Here is an 18,192-nt window from a genome sequence, read left to right as displayed (position 1 = left end):
CAGAAGTGGAATTACTAGATCATATGGTAGTTTTATTTTTAATTTTTTGAGGAACTTCCATACTGTTTCCCATAATGGCTGCACCAATTTATATTCCCACTAACAGAGCACATGTGTTCTTTTTTCTCCATATCTTTGCTGACATTTGTTATCTCTTTGTATTTTGTATGATAGCTGTTCAAACAGGTGTGAGGTGATATATCATGGTTTTCATTTGCATTTCTCTGACGATTAGTGATGTTGAGTGTCTTGTCATATTGTTATTTTTTTAGATATTGCTCAAAAAAAGGTTTACCTCAACTCCATGACCTTTCTAAACTATGTGTAGCTAGAGGAAACCCTCAAAATTGATCTAAGTTATCTTTTTTGTTGTTGTCATCTGATGGAATAGAGGATAATACAGAATTTGTATACTAAGGAAAAGCTCAGCTCCTTGAGCTGTATTCTGTTGGAAACAATGAGGAATACATTGAAGGGCTTATAATATGCAATTGACCAGAAGACACTAAGCCACCTTTGAGTAAAGTGGAAATGTTCACATATCATCTCTTTAATAACACATCCTCATCCAATTGTGAAATTCTCATATCCAAGCACATGACCTTTCTTCTACCTCACACTTCCCTAAGACTATTCATGGTGAACTAATATGTTCTGAATTTGGTTACATGATGCTAGTTATACACCTCACCAGTCAATTCAATTTTTTTTTCAATTCAATTTTATATGAGAACAGTTTGTACTGTGCAATCTATACCATATTGTATTAATAGAGCTCTTCGTAGAAGTGAAAATAAAGCAACCATAATTTTACAAATCAGCACAATTATATCTTAGAAGGTAAATACGGTTTATGGTTTCCAAGTGCCTTCCTGCCAGTCTCATGGCCTTTTGCTCTTTGTGGAGCTAAGGAAAGTTTCTGCCAAGAAAGGTCCCATCTTTATCCAAGGTATGCTGCACCATGATGCCTTCAAGTCCTTTTAGTATACTAAACACCTCCATAGACATTTCTTTACTAGAACTGGTTACCAGTCTCCATGTTCCAATACAACCCAAGCCTCAGAACTACATATCAAGCACTCTCTTTTACCCCTTGGAATGTGAATGCTTTCACAGCAACTCTCAGGGCAGTAAGCTTTGATGGCCAGCGCTGTCCCTCTGCAGCTGGTGATTGTCTTCAGAATATCGGAAACTTCACAGTTTTTCCTCAGCTCAGGGTATTGGCTGAGGTTCCATATCTATTTAGGGCACATATTAAGCCCTAAATAGATATGTACTGAATAAGTGAATAAATCCTACTTGATGTCTTTTTATACATGTTTAACTATATATCTTTTTGTCAAAATCTAAGATTATTTACAATATTTATCTTCCTTTTGAGCTAGACGGTAGCTTTTTGACACTCACTCACTAGGCTTCCCCGTCTACATTGTTATTGTTATTTAGAATTTTGAATCCATCCTTTTTAAAAAAATATATTTTTCCCCAACATTCTATATTTCTTTTGCTCCTGATATCACAGTCCTCCTCCTGGGTTCACACTTCACTGTATCTTTTAGTAGGGAATTTTTAAATTATTTGTTTATTGCAAATAATTTTAATATTTGAATACTGATGTTTTGTTAAAGCACACTTAATAATATGGGAGTCAATCATAGTAATTTAGTTGAGTGTGAAATTTAAGATTGGCTGTGATTTTTCTCTGAGACCTTCGACAATAATACTCTGTAGTCTTTCGGCTGTTCTTGTTACTGTTGAGAGAATTGTATCAGTAGTTGTGATTCCTGTATAAATGCTCTGATTTTTCTCCCTGATAGCTTTTAAGAATTATTTTCATTATTGTTGTTCAGTAATTTCATAATGTGTTTAGGTATGTGTTTATTTTTTATTTATCCTCATCAATACTCTTTGGCTTGCTATCTGATGATTCATGTCTTTCATTGATTCAGAAAATGAATCAGTCATTATTTCTTTAAACATTACCGCTGTTCTGTATTTTTTTCCTCTTTGGAAACTTCTTTGATTTATATGTTGATTAATCTAAAACTATCTTCCATTTCTCTTAACTTTTTTCCCTATATACCATTTTAGCCATTTTCTCATATGACATTACAGTTCAATAATTTTTTCTACTTCTGTGGCTCATCTAAAATTTATCACATCTATTTTTACTTTGATAATGTCTTTAATTTCTAGGATCTTTTTAAAGATCTTATTTATTTTTTCATGAGAGACACACACAGAGAGAGGCAGAGACATAGGCAGAGGGAGAAGCAGGCTTCTCACAGGGAGTCTGATGTGGGACTCCATCCCGGGACTCAGGGATCATGACTGAGCTAAAGGCAGATGCCCAATCACTGAGACACCTAGGTGTCTCAATTTTCTAGGATTTTTAATGGCATTTTTATATCTCATTTCTGATTCATATCTCCCTATGTTTTGTTTCATAGTTTCCTGTTGGCAATTTATGAACATTATTCCTTCATTTATCCCTCCAAAAGATTAAGGAGATAATTTTATAGCCCATTTCATAATATTGCTATATTATCTGCATACCCTCATAAGTTAATTCTCTCATTTGTTGAGTTTTCTGGTTGTTTTTTAAGTTATTCATGTTTCTTTGTGCTTTAGACTTTTATGTCAATTCATCTTGAATAAGTGTTTGTCTGAATGTGTGCACACATTTATTTTTTACTTCCCATGGTCACTCATCTATTTTAGTGGTTTCCAACCTACAAAATGAGATCCTACATTCAGAAACACTTCTTACATTGGAATTTTAGGGCTCTAATCTTATAGGGATGTCATATTTCTAACTCTTGAGTCTAGATGGCTTAGCCCTGGTCTCAGTTGGGTGGATATCTCTGTTCCCTTCAACTTTCCCAGAGCAGCCCCAGGCAGTAATTATGGCTTTTTTTTTTTTTTTACACTTATTTTTGTGTGTTTTGAGACTTCAGCATGACTCTTGCCCACAGCCACATATAGAATAGTCTGGTACTTCCTATTCTGATAGAGTCAATCCCCCAGCTGCCTCTACTACTTTTTGATCTAGGAACTTCATAGAACTGTAGCTCAGGCTTCATTTATTGTTATGGATTTCAGTTCCATTTTTGTTTCACAGGGATATCTATATGATGTAAAAATACTTTAACTACCATTTTTATATATTTAGAGTCAAGGTGGGAAGGATTCCAACTGAAAGCACAGTGATATCTTGACCCGAATTCACAAGGATAAACATTTTGCATTCACACTTCATTTGAACATAAACTTAGTGGCAAAAAAAAAAAAAAATTCAATACATTGCTTTTGAATATACTACCTTTCAAATATGTGTAAACAACTCACAAAAAACAGCCACATTAAAACAAGGAATTGTATAGATAGCCCTTTCAATTCAAAATTGTTCCTTATCGTTATCTTTTATGCCTTTTCTGAACTTTACATCTATATATGAAACTCTAAAATTTAAAAGTTCAGTTTCTCAAGACATATTTCTCCTTACAATCTCAAGCATTATAATAAGACACATTTGTCAGTTATCAGCTTCAGCTGAGCTCTACCCTTAGACCTTTCCTCTTGATTTAGATCAAAATGTCAGGAGGGGCTTTGAGCAAAAATTTAATTTTCCTAGTTAGGTGGGGTAACTATTTAACTTTGATGGAATGCCATATATTGTAATTTCCTAACTTGTTTTTAATAGAACAATTATTTCAGTAATTCGTTTTTTGTATTCCTTGGGAAACTACTGTTTCATAATATGTTTTGGAGGTAGCCATATGTCAAGAACTGTGCAGTATCTGAAATTTTAGCCTACTTACAAGCTAATATGTTACCTTGCCACAAATTCAAGAATGTTGAATCCCTTGGGTCAGGAACAAAGGATTTTATTACTTATGGCAACAACATTAGCCAGAGCTTCACAACGATTTTCATCAGTCCCCTGTGGCCCTCAAAGCCTACTGAAGAAATGCAAAAAGCCTAACACAGATTGCCTTCACATGAAACTGGTTGTTATGGGATAGGATTATTGAGTTTGAGGGATTCAGCATTTTGATAAAAAGCAGAAATATACCCGTTCCTTTTCTGGGTGGGGACAAATGTGAAGGGGAGGTGTAAAAAAGGGAGGGAGAGGTGATACCTAATGATACCTAATCTTTCCAGATTTGCCCCACAAACATAACCCTGAAAAATGGTCCTAGTAAAGAGTAATTAGAGTGTTGCTTTTTTGGCTTCCCCAGTAAGAACTTGCAGAGCTGCTCAGGGTTCATGGAAGATTGCCTCCCTCTGAATCAAATAAAGAAGAGCAATTGTATTACCTTATTAGATATATTAAAAATACCATTATTAACAATAAGAAAGAATAGCCAATAGTTATTAACTGTCCTGCTGGTAGTTTACCTACTTTATTGCTATTGCTTGTGTTATTTCCCCCATATACTTTTAATCACTCCATGTTTGAAATAATGAAACCAAATCATAGATATTTTAAGTCACTTGCCTAAGTAAGGCCAGTATAGACAGAAAACGAAAGTTAGAGAGATCACACCTAAAGTTGTCATCACCATCATCATCAGCTTTTATATGCTGGATATAGATTTTTTTTCATTTATTTATGATAGTCACACAGAGAGAGAGAGAGGCAGAGACACAGGCAGAGGGAGAAGCAGGCTCCATGCACCGGGAGCCTGACGTGGGATTCGATCCCGGGTCTCCAGGATCGCGCCCTGGGCCAAAGGCAGGCGCTAAACCGCTGTGCCACCCAGGGATCCCTGGATATAGATTTTTAAGATCAAATCCTAACAATCCTAAACCCTGAGTTTCATTATTCCCATTTTCTAGCTCAGGATACTGGAATTTAGGGAAGTTAAGTAAGTTGCCCAGGCCAGGAGTAATTTTAAAGACAAGAACAAGGATAGCTCTAGAATATACATTCTTAATCCATTATTATCTTATTTCTCAATAAATATAACTTCATATTTAAAAAGGCACCCATTTCTCCTCCTATACCTAACACATACCTTTGTTTATGTTATTTTCATATAGTTGCAGATTCAAATTTTTAATTAACTTTTTATACTGGAGCAAAAAATGAATTACTCTCTTCAAATCTTGAGATCATTAATTAAAAATATCTTTTGGTCCATCACAAACTACCAGTGCTGGCTTTTGTGGTAAGCTATTAGCAACATAAAAAAAAATGGAAGCAGGACAGACCAGTGTGGGGAGCATATTAAATAAATTATTACATTTCAAATGTGGGCTTTTACTTTGCCACTCAATCACTTTTTTCCAGGGTTAAGAAAGTCTATGACCAAGACTGAGGATATTTAAAGCATTCCAGAAATAAAGGGAGCTACAAGAATGAAAGCTCAATAATATAGATCTTCTTCAACCTAGAATGAGATTGCATCCTGATAAACCCATTGTAAACTGAAAATATCCTGAGACAACGATGCACTTACTACACCTAACCTACTGAACATCATAGCTCAGCCTAGCCTGCCTTAAATGTACTCAGAACACTTACATCAGCTTATGGTAGGGCAAAATCATCTAACACAAAGCCTGTTTTATAATAAAGTGTTGAATATCTCATGTAATTTATTGAATGTGGAAAATAGCATAATTATATGGGTACAGTATGATTCTAAGTGTATCAATTGTTTACCCTAGTGACCTTGTGGTAACTGTGAGCTGTGGCTTGCTACTACTGCCCAGCATCACAAGAGAGTATCATACTGCAAATCACTAGCCAGGAAAAGATCCAAATTTAAAATTCAAAACATGGTTTCTTTTGAATGTGTATATGCCCTTTGCATCATGATAAAGTTGAAAAATCCTAAGTCAAAATATTCTAAGTCATGTTCATAGATAGATATATAGATATAGTTATCAATATATTCCAAATATTCTCTCTATATTATGATATAGATATGATATAGATATGATAACCACCTGTTATGATATGATATATTATGATATACATATATATGATATATATACAAATATGATATGCACATATATACGATATGCAGAGAATATAGATAACAATATATAGAAATTGCATTCCCTAGAATATCTATTGCAGAAGTAATGAAATTGTTGGTGAAAAAATGTTTTGATAAGATGGTTGAAGTGGGAGTTAAGAACAAAAGACACATTTGCTTACATGACAGTTGATAATGGCTGTTTTCTAATTAAGTATGCCTGGGAGGTGATTTAGTTTGCTAAACAATATGATAGGCTATACCAATTTAGATATTACCAGTTTAGATCTAGTAGCTGAATTGTTTTATTTTTATTATTATTATTTTTTAAGATTTTATTCAAAAAGGAAGTGTAGGGGAATGGGCAGAGGCAGAGAAGAGAAAATCTCGAGCAGATTCCACGCTGAGCACAGAGCCCAGTGTGGGGCTCCAACATACAACCCAGAGATCATGACCTGCGAGGAAATCACAAGTCGGATGCTTAACCAACTGAGCCACCTGGGTGCCTGGTGTTTTATTTTTTTAAAGATTTTTTTTTAGAGCAGTTTTAAGTTTGCAGCAAAATTAAGGAGAAGGTATAGACATTTTTGATATGCTCCATGCTCCCATGCATACATAGCCTCCCCCATTACCAACATTCCCCATGAGAGTAGTTCATTTATTACAACTGACGAACTTGAGTCCATAGAACTGCTCCTCACTCAGAGTCCATAGATTACATTAGGGTTCACTCCTCACCATTGTACGTTCTATGGGCCTGAATAAATGTATAACAGCATATGTCCACCATTATAGTGTACAGAGCATTTTCATTGCTCTAAAAGTCTTTGTGCTTCATCTATTCATCCCTCCTCACCTCAACTCCTGGGGACCACTTATTACTGTCTCCATAGTTTTGCCTTTTCACAATGTCCTATTGTTGGAATAATATAGTATATAGCCTTTTAAGATTGGCTTCTTTAACTTAGTAATCTGTGTTTAAGTCTGTCTTTTCATTGCTTGATAGCTCATTTCTTTTTAACACTGAATAATATTCCACAGTTTGGATGTACCATAATTTATTTATCCATTCATCTACTGAAGGGCATCTGGGTTTCCAGGTTTTGTCAATTATGAATCTAACTACTATAAACATCCATGTGTAGGTTTTTGTGTGAACATACATTTTCAACTCCTTTGAGAAAATACCAAAAACCATGATTGCTGGATCATACGGTAAGAGTATATTTAGTTTTGTGAGAACTGGCAAACTGTCTTCCAAAGTGGCTGTGGTATTTTTGCATTCCCACCAGCAATGAATGTGAGTTCCTGTTGTCCCACATTCTTTTCAGCATTTGGTGGTATCAGCGTTCTGAATTTTGGCTATTTTGTTGGGTGTATAATGGTATTTCATTGTTAACATTTCCCTGATGACGTATAATGCGAAATATCTATTCGTAGGCTTATTTGCCATTTTTGTATCTTCTTTGATGAAGTGTCTTTAAGGCCTTTGACCCATTTTTAATCAGATTTGTTTTCTTAATGTTGAGTTTTTAAGAATTTCTTGTGCATTTTTGATAATAGTCCTTTATCAGGCATTTTTTGACAAGTATTTTCTTGCATTCTGTGGCATGTATTCTCATTCACTTGATAAGCTGAATTATTCTTTGTTTTGCTTTTTTTTCTAAAAAGGAATTTGAAGTTTTCTGGTGATAATTTCAGTAGGCAGATAATAGTTGCTGGCAAGACTTGTTATTTCATGGAGGGAAGGAGAATGAGAAGATAATTCCTGCAAGTGAGGGGAGGACTTGAAGAATAGAAATATTTAATGAGAATTTTTAATATAATTTCACTATGATATGCACAATGTATTTATTATATTTATATCTTTTCAAAATATTTAGTAGAATATATTTGGCTCTTAAAAGTTTTTATTTTTTTTCTCTAAGGAATTTGAAGAGATGACTACTGAAATGTGATTTCAGTAGGCATAGGATAGAGTCAGATGATATATTTGTGGTACAATAAATAAAATCAAACTCCCATGTGAACTGATCATTCCATCAGCATAAATTAATGAAAAATAAATTTCTTTGAATTTGTATTTGTGTCAAGGGCATATTATCATCAATCACCTCGATGACCTGATCTAGATTTTAGTAGTATCTTCACTATGTTTTAATAGATTACTAACATTACTAACACCCATAGGGTGGACATGGGAAATATTAATTTTATCCCATTCTTGCCTCCTACTTAGACAGAGTTTGGAAGAGGAAAGATTAGGAGAAACTAGGTTGGCTGTAGAAAACATAGAAAAACCACTAGTGACTGGAAGCAATCATCAAGGCAAATAAAAATTGGCAAAATAAAAAAGAACCAAAATGTAGAGTCCTAAGACAAGATCTTAAAGTGGCATAATGTTCTTAAAATAATTTTTATCATGGGTAATTCTAGTATGTTTTTTGAGCATAACCTTATATATTTATTATTCAAAAGTTATATTCTCATATTATTCTGCAAATATATTGTATATATAATAAATATACTCTGCAGCAAGCATTAGTAGAGCACACCAATATTCAGCTTTTCTTTCTTTGGGGGGTCATATGGGCAGCTATATGTTCTGGCCCTTGTAGAGCTAGTTGATCAGTAAAGCAGTGCAAGAGCCCTACAGCATTCTCCTCCCTCTCTTTCCGGGACTCCATAGTAAAGGCAACCATGTCTTCACATTAGTGCATCTATAGATATTGGAGACTATGATCCTGGGGCTCTTAGTAATTGCGGGACAAAGCCCTCAGCCAATCTCTTCTGGACATAGATCATGAGAGATTGAAATATTTTATGGCGTTAAGACATTGAGATTTTGGAATTATTATTACATTATAACTTAGATAACTTAAAACTATAAATATAAAGATAATTATAAAAACCTGCATCTGGGGGCACCTGGGTGGCCAATTAAGCATCTATCTTCAGCTCAAGTCATGATGCCAGGGTCTTGGATTTGAGCCTCACATAGGGCTCCATGCTCAGCAGGGGGGTCTGTTTCTCCTCTCCCTCTGCCTCCCCTCTCTGTTTGTGTTCTATCTTTCTCAAATAAATAAATAAAATCTTGAAAAAATCCCTGCATATTTTCCTTCTGTACCCCACTGCATAATTCTGAACATTCCCTGAGATATATTGGCTCTCTTTTGAAAAATCACTCAATGAAACCAAGAGAATAAATAGACATGCAGTGGCCATTGTGAAACTTCTTCTTTAGAGTTCTAATTGTTAAAGAACAAATGTATTGTCCTACTACTACTACAAAAGAGTTTGTACTTTGCCACCAGGTGGATAGTGTGCCTCACATGTAATAAACACTAGCATCCTGACTACAACCAAGTGTTATGCATCCCTTAGTTATAAAAAGAAACATCATTTTTTAATAGCAAGAAAATATCACAATTAGTAATGAATACTATGTTTAAAGACAATTCTGACATAGAATTTGCAAAGAAAGGATGACCACAATAAGTAAAATCAGATTCATTGTTACTATCCCATATACTCTTCACAAATATAAACTAGATCTTTTTCTGCGGCTTTGTACAGAATCAACAAAGAAATAATTTATTGGAGTCCGTTTCTTCCCACTACTGGCTATTGACTTTCAGATAAATGCAGCATCAAAATAGTTCATGCAACCTAGTTTGAAATTTTCCCTAGTGATTACTTTACAAACTGGGAATGAGGCAGTGTATTTGTCACATTTATTTTAGCTGCATATGAGAGAAACCAGTCTAATTGTCTGAAGCAAGAAAAGTAATGTAGTGGCCCATAAAACTGCAAAGTCCAAAGGAATTAAATTTGTTCCAGACATGGATGGATCCAGAAAGGCAAACAGTAATCAGAGATCTATCTCTTTTCCTCCATCTCTTGCTTCAGATTTTGGGTCTATTGATTTTATTCTCAAGCAAATTTACTCCATGCACCAGAATAGCTGTGCCTGGTCATTCTGGGCTTCCATTGTTTTCAATTCCCGCGACTTTAGTTGCAAGAGATACCTTCCATGTTATTTCCATGTTACTACCTACCAAAAATATTCAAATTGACTATCCTGGATTATGTGCCTATTCCTGTGAACTAGATGCACAAACAAATGATTAGTTTCTTTTTTTAAGATTTTATTTATTTATTCATGAAAGACATAGAGAGGCAGAGACATAGACAGAAGAAGAAGCAGGCTCCCTATGGGGAGCCTGATGCAGGACTCAATCTCAGGGACCCAGGACCGTGACCTGAGCCAAAGGCAGATACTCAACCATTGAGCCACCCAGATGCCCCAGGTACATGTATATTGAAGCTTGATTAGATTATGCTTGTGTGTTTTGCACAAGAATGATTGGTTTCTTAGCAGAAGGGCAGAGGTTGGGGAGCTTCCAAAAGGAAAAGACGTGAGTGACCTAGAAATAGAATCTGCCATATGTAGAGAGGATCTCTGACCCTAACCTCTGATCTATGCTTGGTAGTCTGTGTGGCCATTTTATCTCCAAAAGGAATCTATCCACTACGTTCTGGTTGAAGACTATGAGAACTCCGCAATGCTAAATGTCCTGCAGCCCAATCTATTTATTAATTACTACCAGAAAAGAAGGTGATCATGCTTAGCTTTACAAAATGAATAAATAAACAAAACAACAACAAACTCAGTTTTCTAAACATACACTCCTTAAAAGTTCAAATCAAACTGAAAATTCAACTCAATATGTAGTAGTGACAACTTAAAACATGTAGTACTGATAAAATATGAAGGGCCAGAGTCTAATGAAAATCTAGAGTTCATGTCATTTAAAATATAACCGAATGAATATAACCATATTTCTAGATGTTAGAGCAGATGATAAAATTCAAAGTTACAATGTGAATGGACAGTCAAGGATTCCACCCCTTACTAGAACTAGCCAAGTGAAAGATTTTGAATTGCGAGCTTAGAGTTCAGAGGGTAAATTATTTATTTCAGTTCTTTGAAACTAAGCAAGTGTGTGAGTGGGGTGAGGTGGGGCAGATTCATTCTTTCCTGGAAGTTCATTAATGATTCATATACCCCTTCAATATTCTCTTTTATCATTAAAAGTAATGCGTATAAAAATAGTAATGAGTATATGGTACGATAATAAAACTATCATAATATACTAAGACTATGTCATTTAAATGAAGCCAGTTTTGAGTCGGAAAACAAAGGCATTCGATTCCATCTCCTTTTTTATTTCCTTTCACATGTTACTCAGAAGCCTCTAACTTCCTGTACTCCTTAATAAAAACTTCAAATCATGCGGCAAGACTTTTGACATAACAGAATTTTCACTAACATCCTCTCGGCAGCTGGCAACTTTTGTCTCAGGAGGGAGTCTCTTGCCCTGCTTTGGATTATTAAAGCTAATTAAAGTGATGACCCTTGTTTGCCTTTCTGTCACTCAAGGTCTCTGGAAGGGGCATTCTATTCCTTCTCTGGTCTCTGTTCCTTTTCTATGGCATTGGAAGAAAAAAGAAAGGAAATGCTCTCCCACTGGGGCTTTAAGCTGAAAGCAAATCTCTCTGGGGATCAGTCTTTCTAATACAGAGGAGGCAATTTCTCAATTTACTCTTAAGAAAACATTATCCCCCCGATTAATTCACAGCTGGGAGCTTGTTTAAATATACACAACTTTTACATGTTTCTAACACAAACCCGTCACCAAATTTTCCAACTGGGAATGTATCCTTTTTATTTTGTACAGGGTAATTTTAAACAAGAGCTTAAAGGGTTTCCTGAAGAGTATCCACATTCTGATAGAAGGTAAAGAGTTATTTTTGGAGGAAGAAGTATAAGAGGTACTGCTTGGAATTATGGTAGTTTGAAAGACCCAATCACACAAATTCATTCTAAATTTAAAATATGTTACTTTGAATGTCTCCAGTGCTATAGTGTTGAAACTTTATCCTCTCACTACCTCCAAAATCCAGGAAAAAAAAATCCCTATGTTGTTTTTAAACTTAATGTTTCTTATTTTGTCAAACCTCCATTTTATTATCTACTTATACAAAGCTAAATATATAATACCCATTTCATTTTTAAAATCACGTTAACCTGAGAGTAAACAGTAGAGTTAGGAATGTTTGGGGCTGCATAGTGGCAGCAAATCCAAATAACACAAGCTTAAGCAAGTAGGAGTCTACTCTCCTATATAAAGTCTTCTGAGAACAGTTTTTAGTTCTGATTCAGTGGCTTTGTAATTTTCCCAGCATCTCAAGCTTCTGCTGCTTTTGTAATCGACCACCTTTAATGTGTTGGTTCTTGGCCTCAAGAAGAAGGTTGCAAGAAGTCATCTGCAACTCCAGCATCACAGTACGGATGAGGGCAGGAAGAAGAAGGTGGTGCAGAGACTTTCTACCTGAGTATGTCCTAGCCAGAAGACTTTCCCTAATTCTCATAGGCCAAAATGGCACCACATGGACAGTATATATACACACACACACACATATATATATATGTATATATATGTATATATATGGCATATAAATGTGCATATATATATATATATATATATATATATATATATATATATATGCCATTGCAGAAAAAAAGAGATAAGGGTGTAGAACAGCTAAAATTATACAACAGTGTCTGCTACAAGTCTCTGTGTTTCTTATTTTCTTTTAGATACACATGTAAAAGCCACCAAATACTTCGTTGTTCCTTAATTCTACCAGGAAAAATCCTACACTATTTTCTATTGAACCATTCCTGAATCTGAGAAATAGCTTTCAGCGAACTAGTATTAAATATATTTCATACTCAAAACGCAGCTGTTATTAAATCGATAATGCATATCTGAACTGAGAGAACATGTTTACAGGAATCACAGTATATTAATTGAGTCAGATGATCCCTTTATGTAATACGTGTCCATTTTCCTAAAATGAGATTGGCAACATAGTAACATGGTAAATTTCATTTAATACTGTAAATATTTCATGATTGTTAAGGTAACCACATGGTGAATCCTAATATAGATAATGATCACAAACAACAGTTGTCAAGTAGTCCCACTGAGAATCACCTGCTTATTGTCAAATGGGTGTCTGTTTAGTTTTTGATAATTCCTATTTAAAAAGTATACAAAGAAATAAGTGCATACTATCTGAGAATACAACTTTCTTGTGGCCCCTATATCACTGTTTTGATTGGCTTTTTGTCTAAAAACTTGGTCATTATGAAAGCAAATGAATTTTAAAATATTTTATAGCCTGAACTTTTCTTATCTTGATGAGATAATTTATGGAGTCAATGAGAAGATGATTAGAAATCCCCAGATCATTTCCTTTCCAATCTTGGGTAAGATTTGGAAGGACACAATATAAGCACAAGGGTCAAATTAAGAAATACTGTTTGTTTAATAATGGATGGCTTAGAGTCTAAAAAAAGGGTTGGGAACTTAAGGTCGACTTAGACACTTCTGCTCCATTCTAACTATATCATTATCTTGCATGTGTAGATTTATTAAAACATTCCTGAATTATACAGCAACTTTTTTCTACTAACAGAAATGAGTGGTCTTTACCATTTTAACATTATAGTAGAATTAAATGAACTACTTAAAACCTTTTGACTGTAATGGTTTGATAGTATAAAGAGTGCAGTATTTACAATCAGAGGATTTCAATATGAGTCTTTATTTAGTTTTATGTATAACCTTGAGTAAATCATGACCTGCTGGAGCCTCAATTTACTCATCTACATTTGGGCATAAGAAAAAATTTTAAGACATGTTTTTTAATTTGCAGCAAAAGAATCTATAGGAATAAGATTTAAAAATAAATAAAACTTAGAATTTTCCACCCCTCATTTCACTTAATTTCCAAGTGTATCCTATGTTTGCCAATCTAGTTAAACACTGGCTTTCATAACTTATCCTGGTGTTTGGTTTATACTTGATTTTTTTTCATCTCAGACTTTCACACTCTCCTTTTACAATTCTGGATTTTACCCAGGTCCATCCTGTCTCTACAGATCTACTCTTGATTCCCTCACATTGCAGCACCTGGAATAGTTCACATCACATCACTCAGCCTGGTTTCCTCCACTGGTCACAAATTTCTCCATCATCCTATGTCACCTATAAGGTACGAAGGTTTTTGGAAAATTATAAAGAATTATGCAAACTTACCTCTTTATTGCCATCCTTAAAATGAAGGCAATGGCTCAAATTCTTCTCTCCTTTCCATTTAGTTTAAACCCAAAGAAAGAGCCTGATTGCTTGAACATAAAATCTCTGCATGGTTAAGAAATAGTTTCCATTTGCATCACTGGGATTTTCAGAGTGAAATTATATAAATGTTAGACATATTCTGAGAATTCATATTATGTTGATGATTTTGCTACTCAGTAGGGTTTCTTATTTCTTTGTATTCAATGCAAGAAGACTTTGAATGAATCAACGGAGGCTGATAGCTGACTTTCTTTCCAAATTCAAATAACTAGAGAAATAAAGGAAATATGGCAAATGGCAGATAACAATATTCATGAACATATAGTGCCCTATGACCTAGGATTGATGACATAGGAAAATAGAATCTCATTGGACACAATCTTTTTTTTTTAGGTTTTTTATTTATTTATTCATGAGAGACACACACACAGAGAGAGAGAGAGAGACAGGCAGAGACATAGGCAAAGGGAGAAGCAGGCTCCTTGCAGGGAGCCCAAGGTGGGACTTGATCCCAGGACTCCGGGATCACACCCTGGGCTGAAGGCAGATGCTTAACCGCTGAGCCACCCAGGCATCCCTGGACACAATCTTTTTGTTAGCAAATATACTTTAAAGTTTTTTTGGTTTGTTTTTTTGATAATTGCTCTTCTATCAAGGAGGCAATAAGCCTCCTTCAAGGCAGATTAATTTCAGTTTCCCAAATATTGATCAAGGTAAGGAAACAAACTCTTCAAATACCCAATTTTTATAGTTACCCTCTGCTCAATGTTTATGACAAAACTCACATTATATATTTCATTAGTATACACAGAACCCTAGACTCTTTCTTAATACACATTTTAAAATTATGCTTAGAGTATATTTCCAAATAGTGCTAATATTAAATTTCTATATTTAAGGCAGGTTTGGATTTGCAAGGCCCAACTGGCTCTGCCTTGGCAGAATGTATGGAGTAGGAGTAATGTCCCGAGGTGAATGGAGATTTCTGTTGATGGTGCTTAGTTACTGTTCCCAGCTGTGAATTTTTGTTAGGGATAACTGAAAGATAATTTCCTGTCTATGTTTTACTACGATCTGAATTTCTCTTCTAAGGCAGAGACTAATTTTCATAGCCATATCTCTGTGTTTCCCACACATAATCGGCATATGTTCCCTAATTCAAGGTCAATACATGTTGACTACTAAGAGAATGAATACTATCACTTTTTTCACATAACGAGATAAATAACAATTATTTTTATTTACTGACTATGAACATTTTTATAGCATTTACTGTGGTGGCAAGCACTTGTAGTTGAGCAAAACAGTATCTGATAACTACATTAATCATCTCATTGTAATTTTGCCCCAAAGAAATTAAAGTCCAGTGTTAAAAAACAGGCCTTCTGGGTTAATTGTGTGGATAAGAATATTTAAATATCAGTGTGTAACCATAAGAGACTTGATTCTTTGATTTTTATGAACATGTTAAAAATTCATAAGAAATAAAATGTAATATAAAAATACAGTGATAGGGCAGCCCGGGTGGCTCAGCGGTTTAGGACAGCCTTTGGCCCAGGAGATCCTGGGGACCGCTGATCCAGGAGAACCGCTGATCCTGGAGCCCCAGATCGAGTCCCACGTCAGGCTCCCTGCATGGAGCCTGCTTCTCTCTACCTCTCTCTCTCTCTCTCTCTCTCTCTCATGAATAAATAAAATCTTTAAAAAAATAAAATAAAATGTTAAAAAAAAAATATAGTGATAGTTCCTCCATTGCCCTTAATCCTTTAAAAGTACTTTCTACCCAATCACTATTTCTGGCATTCCTTGAAATCTAAGTTTAAACACTTGGAATCTTTCCTCACGGTCATCATTTAGTGGCTATGCTCACTTCAGGGGGCATTATTCTCAAACTTAAAGCACTTGGGTAAAAGTCTCACCACATCCCAATTAGTTACTGGCTTAAAAAGTGCCAGTACTTTTAAAAATAATAAAAAAAGAACTTCTCACTTTTTTCCATGTCTAGAAGTTTTCAAGGACATTTTGAACGTACAAATATAGTTAAATTTTTTTGATGTCTTAAAATCATGACATGATTCAGTAGAACAATTGATGAGGTGGGGAATGGAAGCTTTGTTTTATTTTTTATCTTTTTCCTTTTTTTAAAATTTTTATTTATTTATGATAGTCACACACAGAGAGAGAGAGAGGCAGAGACATAGGCAGAGGGAGAAGCAGGCTCCATGCACCGGGAGCCCGACGTGGGATTCAATCCCGGGTCTCCAGGATCGCGCCCTGGGCCAAAGGCAGGCGCCAAACTGCTGCACCACCCAGGGATCCCAATTTTTTATCTTTTTTCCTAAGGTTAATTTATTTTAGAGAGAGAGCATGAGCAGGGGGATGGGGAGAGAGAGAGAGAGAGAGAGAGAGAATCTCAAGCAGACTCCCTACTGAGCACAGAGCCTGACATGGGGCTCCATCTCACCACCCTGAGATCATGACCTGAGCCAAAATCAACAATCAGTGCTCAACCAACTGAGCCACCCAGAGGATCCAGAAGTTTTGACTGTAGACACACCTAATTGTAAGGAATATTAAAATAATAATAGCAAGAGCTTTGTATTGAGAGACTTTCTGAAGAGTATTTTCTATTAACTATTTAATTTTTTTAAGATTTTATTTATTTATTCATGAGAGACACAGAGAGAAAGAGAGAGGCAGAGACACAGGCAGAGGGAGAAGCAGGCTCCATGCAGGGAGCCTGACGTGAGACTTGATCCCGGGACTCCAGGATCACACCCTGGGCCGAAGACAGGCGCTAAACCTCTGAGCCACCCAGGGATCCCCACTCTAACTATTTAATTTTTATCACTATTATCATCCTCATTTATGGATGATTATATTGGGGCCAGGAAGTTTTAGCCTTCTGATGATCACAATTTTAATGAAGAGCAGAGCTTTGATTTAAATCCAAGAAGCTTGTTTCCACACCTGTAGCTTTAACCCTTATGATATTAATAAATGCAGTAGAGATAAGATGCTAGTAGGGACATATTCTAGAGACTCGCTTCATATTTCCCTTAGATTGCAAGTAATCTTGCTAACATTTTCTGTGGTTCAAACTAGTATCTCATCCTGTTTTACCTTCTGCTTGGAGTTTTCTGCTTACTCATATTTTCTTCTCTCCTATATGTTCAATTTTTGCTTGGCTCATCACAAAACCAGAAACACTTGACAACTTTTCTTAAGGAATCCTTTAAACATCAGTTCTCAAACTTAACTTACCCTTTTTATCAGTTGTCCTGGCTTATAAGAGATGAGGTTTAGAATATGAATGGTCTTGCTCATAATTTGGAGCCGAGTAATAAGTCAAGGATTGCCGAGTGGCCTCTTGGCTTTACTGCCTGGAGACAGTATCATGTGATATAAAATATGGCTACCTTGATTTAGTATTTGGTACAAGGGCATAGTAGGTACTATAAGACATGTTTCAATGCCTTATAATATCACCATCATCAATTCTAAACACTCTACTAAAATAGGAAGCAAAGAAAAGTTTCCTGGGAATGTTATTAAACCCCAAAGAGATCCTAAACATCATCTACTGCAACACAGTTCTTCCTCTATTAAGAGGTTGGAAACTAAGATGGGTATATGTCCAAAATAGTGAAGTAGCAGGCCAGATACAATGATATATTTACAGTCTAAATTTACAATACTTTCTTTCAAGGAGCTTAAAGTCAATGTGAGGAAGTAAAATCCACACTCATGAACAATATCATGAGAGATATTTCTTCACTATTAGAACTTCTCCTGTCTTATATAAACCTACACACAACATAATCTCTGAATAAAAAGTTTATTCTGCTTCTTATGTATGCTTCCTATACAATGACTCGTGTAATTTTCATTTACTCCTTTATGAATAAAACTGGTGGAATAGAAATAATACATCCAGATACTTTCCAGCACTGATCCTATTTCCAGCATTAGCCAAGACATTAAGCTCC

The 18,192-nt window shown here is 35.3% G+C and overlaps 1 protein-coding gene across 3 annotated transcripts in view; it reads left to right on the top strand.

Moving 5' to 3' along the window:
- The window catches only part of LRRTM4 (leucine rich repeat transmembrane neuronal 4), a 698,247-nt gene that overhangs the window by 477,321 nt on the left and 202,734 nt on the right, over nt 1–18,192 (top strand). The window contains exon 4 of one of the 3 annotated variants that reach the window (XM_077843051.1): nt 13,986–14,117. The exons of the other annotated variants lie outside the window; for them this stretch is intronic. Coding sequence (XP_077699177.1) covers nt 13,986–14,117 — 132 coding nt within the window. The remainder of the gene's footprint in view (nt 1–13,985; nt 14,118–18,192) is intronic. 3 annotated transcript variants of the gene reach the window in all.

This window comes from Canis aureus, chromosome 12 (assembly GCF_053574225.1).
Source record: "Canis aureus isolate CA01 chromosome 12, VMU_Caureus_v.1.0, whole genome shotgun sequence".
In the NCBI taxonomy this organism is placed as follows: domain Eukaryota; kingdom Metazoa; phylum Chordata; class Mammalia; order Carnivora; family Canidae; genus Canis; species Canis aureus.
This window is presented reverse-complemented; position numbering and strand designations above follow the sequence as displayed.